This window comes from Pongo pygmaeus, chromosome 4 (genome assembly GCF_028885625.2).
Source record: "Pongo pygmaeus isolate AG05252 chromosome 4, NHGRI_mPonPyg2-v2.0_pri, whole genome shotgun sequence".
NCBI classification, from domain to species: Eukaryota; Metazoa; Chordata; class Mammalia; order Primates; family Hominidae; genus Pongo; species Pongo pygmaeus.
The window spans coordinates 104,870,757-104,879,098 of NC_072377.2; the positions used below are offsets into that span (position 1 = coordinate 104,870,757).

General features: G+C 42.8%; 1 protein-coding gene across 1 annotated transcript in view; it reads right to left on the bottom strand.

The window, feature by feature from the left end:
- The window catches only part of ST8SIA4 (ST8 alpha-N-acetyl-neuraminide alpha-2,8-sialyltransferase 4), a 100,398-nt gene extending 97,745 nt beyond the window's left edge, over positions 1 to 2,653 (bottom strand). Inside the window, 2 exon segments of the mRNA XM_054488190.2 lie at positions 2,246 to 2,529; positions 2,531 to 2,653. Coding sequence (XP_054344165.1) covers positions 2,246 to 2,529; positions 2,531 to 2,644 — 398 coding nt within the window. The 5' untranslated portion in view covers positions 2,645 to 2,653.
- Between the last annotated feature and the right edge of the window lie 5,689 nt (positions 2,654 to 8,342).

Below are 8,342 nucleotides of genomic sequence, written 5' to 3' on the forward strand. Positions count from 1 at the left end.
CTCTTTCCACAGTCTTGGTCTCTCAGGAAGAGCCAAGGCAGTCAGGACGCTACAGGGCAGGGGTGTAAGCGCGATGTTCGCGGCCAGCCTCTGCCTTGCCCCACTGTAATTGCGGGTTTTAATTAAGAAGGAGGAGCCAGTTGCCGACTGAGCTTTGAAAGTGACTTTGGGTGGGGGTGGGGGGGAGGAAGGAGGGGAGGGACGAAAGGCGCCTGAGTCCTGCAATAAAGCCTTCCCCCTATCTTCTCACTCATTCTTTCCCCCTCGCCGCCAGCGCTCTGGGAGCAGGGGATAGCCCCGGTGCGCGCCTCTCTTCCTGTTTGGTTTACTCAAGCGCCTGCCCCAACGCCTTCTCAGCCAAGCTGGGAGGAAACTGCTTCAGCTTGAAAAGGTTGCGGGCAAAAGCCCAGCCCGGCTAGCTCAACCGCCGCGCCCGTGCCCGCCTCCTCTTCCTTAACGCCTAGGGCTGCGCCCACCAGCCGGCAACGTCCAGGAAAGGGCCACAGGAGAAATGACACCCGTGCAATGCGGAGTGTCCCGGCTCCACTTCCCCCGCAGGGACTCGAGGCGCGCTCCTTTTCCTGACCACGGTTTAGGGAGGCTCGGAGATGGACACCTCGGCAGTATCTGGCGACCCTCTCCTCACTCGCTCCGCCCACTCCTGCTCTCCAGGGTCCGAGCCAAGGGCCCGAACCCTCGGAGTCCTAGTGAGCCTTGGCCGCTTTGTCTGGGATCAGGCTTATCCTCCTAGCCCACGGCCCGGGAGGGAACAAAGAGCCTCGACCCTCACGCTCTAGCCTCTGCCTCTCATCGGAGCCCCACGCGCCCATTCATCACCTTTCTAAAGACCCCTTTGTCTGCCTGGCAAGCACAGGTCTGCAAGGGATGCCCACGCCCCTGCCCAAAGTCCTGCTTTTCTAACAATTGTGCTAGATTGGATTTTCAAGCCACCCAGTCTTGTGTAAACGACCTCATACCGGTCTTTTTTACCCCCTCAGAATAGACCATGCATAGATTCGTTGATGCATGACTACCATTCCAGCCCATTCCTTGCTAGCTTTTTCATTCTCTTCCAGTCCCCTTTGACTGTGCTACTGTTATCCTGGTTTTCTACAGAATAGCAAGTCCTTCTGTAAGGATCAACCTGCATCTTGCTCACTTAAATGCTTATTACCTAGGGAGCAGGAATATTAAGAAATGGAGTGCAGGAAGTTTAAGAGCATGTGTGTGTGTTAGCAGTCCCATCTCTCTCTCTCTCTCACACACACACATACACACACACGCAAGGGCTGTTTTCTTTGTTTTAATCAATGTCAGAGAAAAATATAAACTGGGCAGGCATCTCTGCTGGTGTGTAGTTTCTGATAGAGGACGCCTCCAAACCGGAACAGGGAGGATTTCCGAAACAGGACTTTGAATAGAGTTGACAATCAGGTTCACATCCTCAGAAAAAGGCTTCCAAGCTATGTCAGCAACACAAAGTTGCACCACCTCCTGGGTAAACTTCAAAGACACAGAGGCCAGCGGGTGGAAGGAAGTGTGATATTTAGAGAACTTAGTGGGGCGGGGGAGAGTCTGAACTCATCTAGACAAACTAAAAAAAAATAGCAGAAATATAGTCTGTGTGAAGCTACAGTACCCAGTTTCTTTCTAAAACTGTAACCATGACGCCCATGCGTTTTACCCGTAGAAGAACAAATAAGGAAGTATCCTTAGTGGTACTGGAGTTTCTAATTCAAATTATAATACATTAATCTATCCAACGTCAAATAGAAAAAAAAAAGTAGAGAAACAGAGTATACCTATTTCCTGCTTTCTAAGCTTTAACGTCAGCCCTTCGAGAAACCATCTATCTCCAGTATCTCCTTAGGTGATAGGACATTGAAAACATGCAACCGTTTGGTGAATAAAGACATTTCTCTTGAGTTCTGCCCACATATTAAAAGGACAAGGGCACACGTTCTTTGTTGACACTTCTGCAGTGACTTCTCCTTTGGCGAGAGAGCACCCAGGGCCAACACAACTGTCACCACAACCACACAGAGCAAGTTGAACTCATACTGGGAACAGCTTAGAGAAGCACGCACATCTCAACAACAGCCTTTGTTATTTAATTCATGACATTAACCACGCGCAAGCTCAAACAAACACACATGCTATCCTAACCATCACTCTACCCTCTATATTCACATTTCATTTATGCCTTGACTTTTTGTCATATCCTGAAATGAAGCTTTGCATTTACCCGATGAGTTGCGTCTCCTGGTGCTCCTCAGTTCTTGCTATTTCTTTTGTCTTATAAAAGATCAGGAGCAGACTTATTGTGCAGATCGTCCACCTCTTCCTAATGGAGCGCATCTTGGGTGCCCGGGAAAGTCCTGGTTGCCCCAGCTCCCGCACCTTCTCTTGATATAAAGGCTCCGTTTTGGGGAGATAGTCGCGGGGGTGAAATCTGTAAAATGCGAGGAGAGCTTGGAGCCGGGATCCCAGGATCAGATCGCTGGGGTCTTCTGTGGCCGAGCTCCCTCTGGTCCTCGAGCGCTGCCCAGCGACCTCTCGCCCTGTTCGCGCCAGCTCTGCCAGGGTCGCTCTGCGCCGCCTCCCTGGGGCTCAGGTTTCTTTTCAGATGAGACACCTTGTGCATTGGAGGTGGCGGCAGCTTCTGCAGCTGGGTTCGGGGGCGTCACTGGCCCTTCCCCCTTGCTAGGAGATAAACGCTGCGCAAAGCCAATCACCGGGCTGAGGGGGCGGAGGCTGCTTGGAGAGTAACGTCCCCGGCTCTGACTGCTCTGTGCCAGGAGAGGAAGCTCACAGTGCTACGCGCCTGCGAGCTCGCGCACATACACATATACATACATACACACATACATACATATGCACAGACACGTACACGCAGAATCACACACACTCTCCTGGGACATCAAAGCATCAGCTCTCTGGACCTGGGAGCTCCAAGATAGTCTATCCGCATCTAGGTGAGAGGGCACCTCGCCTGGGGACAGATTACAAAAGCGTCCCGCCCGAGGAATGCTTCAGGTAGAGCTAGGGGTGGATTGCAAGAGGAGTACCTTCTTTTAATCGCTTTTGCTAAACACACACCCTCACACGCAAAAACACGCCGTCCAAGGTGGAGTGAAACGGGGTGCCGGGGTGGGGACGGCGGTGGGGACGGCGGTGGAAGGAAGAAGGCTTTTATTACTCAATCTGGAAAGTGCAAAGACACACATGAACCTGTTAGCCGATCGGCCCACTCTGCATGGGTGGTGGACGACGACCCTGGCTCAGGATCCTGCAGGAAACAAGTGATGGTAGAGGTGTCATTAGGAACTTTATGGATATTTATGCGCCTCCCTTTCATTGCCATTTGGAAACTCCTCACGCAGAAGTCAAGGAAACTCCAATCCCACTTAAACTTCATTGCGGAGAAACAGGGTTCTGAAAAAAAAGCAGCTACCGTGGACCTCTCTTTTAAACGCAAGTACACCCACACACATTCGGATACCCAGGAAGGAAGGAAAGAAAGAAAGGAAAGGGAGGGGAGGAGGGAAGAGCAAAGTCCTCTCCAAAAGTCTCAATTATATATATAGCCTCTGATTGTCACCTATCCTCCGTCCCACCATTTTTCGTACTTGTATTGGGTGGCAGGGACACTTTTCAAGAGTTCTGTGTTCGAATGTTCACTCTGAGTACCTCTCCACCATCCTCCGGTCCTTGCCCTCATTGGGTGAGATGCTTGCTATTCTGCTAGTACCATGCTTTGGTTCCGGTCTTTACTGTGGGCTGGTAGGTCGGGAGGCACCTCTAGCATGAGACAGTGTCTGGAAGCCAGGATTTCCCTCATCTATATGCGCCCGTCCCCCAGCTCCCTGGTCGCCAGAGTTTCTCTCCAGTTGAATTCCTTGTTCCTTTAGTTTGAACAGTAGCTTCAGCGGTTTTTCATGCTCAGAAATGATGAGGCCCAAGTCCAATCTTCCCTCCTGCCGGAAGTAAGAAGGGGAATTCTGAGTTGCTTGTCGCCTGACAGCTTAAAATAGCAACGAAAACAGCCAGCATCTTTGCTTAAAAACCCGAGGTTCCCGCCAGTGTTTACCATACTTCCTCTAGAGTTTAGGAAGTTAAGAACTTCTGAGATCTTGAATTTCCTCTTTGCAGCACAGCGAACGGGGTCGGGTATAAAAATGCTCCAAGGAGCAAGTAATTACGAACATTTATTGACACTACAAGTGGCCCACAGGGAGCCTTTCGAGTTTATTGATGTCTAGGCAAATCCAGCCTGCATTAATGCATTTCTGTTAGATTGACTTCTGTTAGACTCACTTTTCTTCTGGCAAAAACTGCCAGAATAAAACAGCTTCTTATTTAAGTTAAAAGGGATCCGGTGCTGAGGGCAGGGGTCGGGTGGGATAGGGATGCATGGTTAGGATGCTAAATTCTCAAGGATAGACTTTGATTTTTAAACAGTAGACAACTATATTTTAGATTATAGGTAAAACATCACTCTCTGTCAGGGATAGAGTAATATGCATCATTTCGTTAAACTCATTATTTCTTAAGCAGTTGTTATGGGGCAGGCAATGTGTGAGGGGATGGAAACACAAAGATGAATAAAACGTAGCATCTAGTCAGACACAAATCCTACTCACTCAAAGGGGGACATCTTTTTAAAATAATAATTTACAGTATGGCAGCATGAATCAGAAATATCATTTAAAATATATATGGTATCTGAGTAAGCTCCTGGGTTGAAGCAGATGGAGTGTTTAAGCCTTTTGAAGTCCGGAAGATGAGTTTCCCGGTGAAGGGGACACACAGACTCCTGTTTTCAAAGCTGACAAGGGAGTAAGCCAAGCAGAGGGAGGATAGAACATTGCAAGTAGAAAAAGGAGTATGCGCAACTCCAGAGGGGAATAAAACGCTGGTGCTTTGGGGCAACTTTGAAGTGGCTCAGTACTGTTAGAAGGGAAAGTGGTAAGAGAGAGTGCTGGTCCAAAAGTTTCGGTGTACTCATAATATTCTATGGCTCCAGAGTGTGGAACTGTCTTCTGTAATGAGAAAGCCACAAGAAAATCTTCAAGAGAAAAGTGAGTATAATTTATATTAAGCTTTAAATTACATTAGGGGAAACTACTTACCTAGCCCAAACAGGAAAACAAACAAACAAACAAACAAACAAAAAAAACGAGCGAAACGAAAGCAACCAAGAACTAGTTATAGGAACACATAAGACAAATTTAAATGTACAGAAGAAAAATAAGTGAACTCTCCAATTGTATAATGCTGCTGTTTCTGAATTTTTTAAGTACAGAACTTTTTATATTAAGGTGAGCAATTCTGAATGACTGATAACTGTTCAGCGAGACTCCAGGCATTCTTCCCAAATTAAAGCAATTTAGTGTTTGGAGTGTAATTAAATGCCATTTGTTTAATATTGTTAGATTCGTTAAATAAAAAGCCATTATAATTTGTCAATTAAAAAGAAGCCATACAGGCCAATACTTAGAACAAAGTGAGGACAGTATGGTTTTTTCTCAATATGTAAATAGGTGCAAGAAATATAAATATTGGATAAAAAGTCTTTTGGAACTAACTTCTATTAGAATGCTTAGTTTGATGTTCCTGAGCACGAAAAGACTATAAAGAAGTCTTTTGGAGTTAACTTCTATTAGAATGCTTAGTTTGATGTTCCTGAGCAAATAAGGTTGTTTCTAAATTTTCATTGATCTTTAGATTGTAAGTTCTTCAATAAAGAGAATATATTTGTCTTTATTCAGCACAATTCTACAATTATACAATAGCCTATAAATAAATAATGTGAGTAATGGCAGCTGGTTTTAAAATGATACTTTATCCTTTGACTTAATGTAAATTCATGTTTTCATTGCTGGCTGAACTCTCAAATCTAGCTGGCAAGAAATGAATAGATACTTGCAGTCTCATGGTGGAGTTTTTAATGACCCATGACATTTTTAATAGACTATTTTTTTTTAGAAAACATTTAGGTTTATAGCAAAATTGAACAGAAAATAGAGAGTTCCCATATAACTCTACCTTCTCCCCATACTCAGTCTCCCTATCAACATTCCTCATCAGAGCAGAACATTTCTTTTTTCACATTCAATGAACCTACATGTACATATCATTATCACCTACAGTACATAGGTCATATTAGGATTCATTCTTGGTGTTGCACATTTTATGGGTTTTGCCAAATAGTTACTGAACATATATTCACCATTATAGTATAATACAAATTAGTGTCACTGCCCTAAACATCCTCTGTGATCTGATTATTCATGTTTCTTTCTCACTCGCGCTCACCCCAGGCTCTGACTTCCCTAATATTTTTACTGTCTCCACAGTTTTGCCTTTTCAAGTGTCATATAGTTGGAATCATACAGTATGTAGCTTTTTCTGATTGGATTCTTTGACTTAGTAACATGCTCCATTTTTTTTCATGGCTTGAAAAACAATTTTTTTTTCATGGCTTGAAAGTCCATTTTATTTTAGCACTAAATAAAATTCATTATATGGATATACCAAAGTTTATCCATTCACTTACTGAAGGACATCTTTATTGCTTTCAAGTTTGGGCAATTATGAATAAGGCTGCTGTAAACATCTGTGTACAGTTTTCTGTGTAGATGTAAAGCTTTCAACCCAGTTGGGTAAATAGAAAGAAATAAGATTGTTGGATTATATGGTAAGAATATGTCTAGTTTTGAAAGACAGTGTCAAAGTGACTTCCAAAGTGGCTGTACCATTTTGCATTCCCATCAGCAATGAATGAGAGTCCTTGTTGTTTCATATCCTTGCCAACATTTGCTGTTGTATTGGTTTAGATTTTGACCATTATATTAGACGTGTAGTAGTTGTATCTTACTGTTGTTTTAATTTGCAATTCCCTGATATTATATGATGTTGAGCAATTTACACATGTTTATCTTCTATGGTAAGGTGTCTGTTCAGAACTTTTGCTCAGGTTTTTAATCAGGTTGTTCATTTTCTTACTCTTGAGTTTTAAGAGTTCTTTCTGTATTGTGGATAACAGTTCTTTCACACATCTCTTTTTTGAAAATATTTTCTCTCAGTTTGTGGCTTGTCTTTTCATTCTCTTGACAGTTTCTTTCACAGAGCAGAGGGTTTTAATTTTAATGAAGTCCAACATATTAATTATTTATTTTATTGATGATTCCTTTGATGTTGTATTTAAAATCTAAACCTAAGATACACTAGATTTTTAAGATGTGTTATCTTTTAGGCATTTTATCATTTTCTGTTTAGGTCTATAATCTATTTTAAGTTTTGTGAATCATGCAAAGTTTGTGTCTGGATTATTATTTTTTTATCATGTAGATGTCTAATTGTTTCAGCACCATTTGTTGAAAAAGCTGTCTTCTCTCCATTGTATTGACTTTGCTTCTTTGTCAAAGAAACAAAGGTTAAATATATTTGGGTGGGTCTATCCTGTGCTTTCTATTCTCTTCCATTGATCTATTTGTCTATTCTTTCACCAATACCACACTCTCTTGACTGCTGAAGCTTTATAGTAAGTCTTGAAATAGGGTAGCATCAGTCTTCCAACTTTATTCTTTTCCTTTAATACTGTGTTAGCTATTCTGGGTCTTTTGCCTCTCTGTGTAATCTTTGGAATGAGTTTCTTTTTTCTTTTTTATTTATTTATTTATTTATTTATTATACTTTAAGTTTTAGGGTACATGTGCGCAACGTGCAGGTTTGTTACATATGTATACATGGGCCATGTTGGTCTGCTGCACCCATTAACTCGTCATTTAACATTAGGTATATCTCGTAATGCTATCCCTCCCCCCTCCCCCCACCCTACAACAGGCCCCGGTGTGTGGTGTTCCCCTTCCTGTGTCCATGTGTTCTGATTGCTCAATTCCCACCTATGAGTGAGAACATGCGGTGTTTGGTTTTTTGTCCTTGCGATAGTTTGCTGAGAATGATGGTTTCCAGCTTCATCCATGTCCCTACAAAGGACATGAACTCATCATTTTTTATGGCTTGGAATGAGTTTCTTGATATCCAAAAAAATCTTATTGGGATTTTGATTGAGCTTGCACTGAATCTATGTATCACGTTGGGAAGGAATGACATCTTGACAGTTTGAATATTTCTAGCCATGAATATGGACTATCTCTCCATTTATTTAGCTGTTCTTTATTTCATTAGAGTTTTGTTTTTTTTTTTTACTTTTCCTCACGTGGATCTTATACATATTTAATTAGTTTTATACCTGAATATTTTATTGTTTGGGGAGTTAATGTAACTGACACTGTGTTTCATTTCAAATTCCAATTGCCTTCTGCAGGAACTCATGG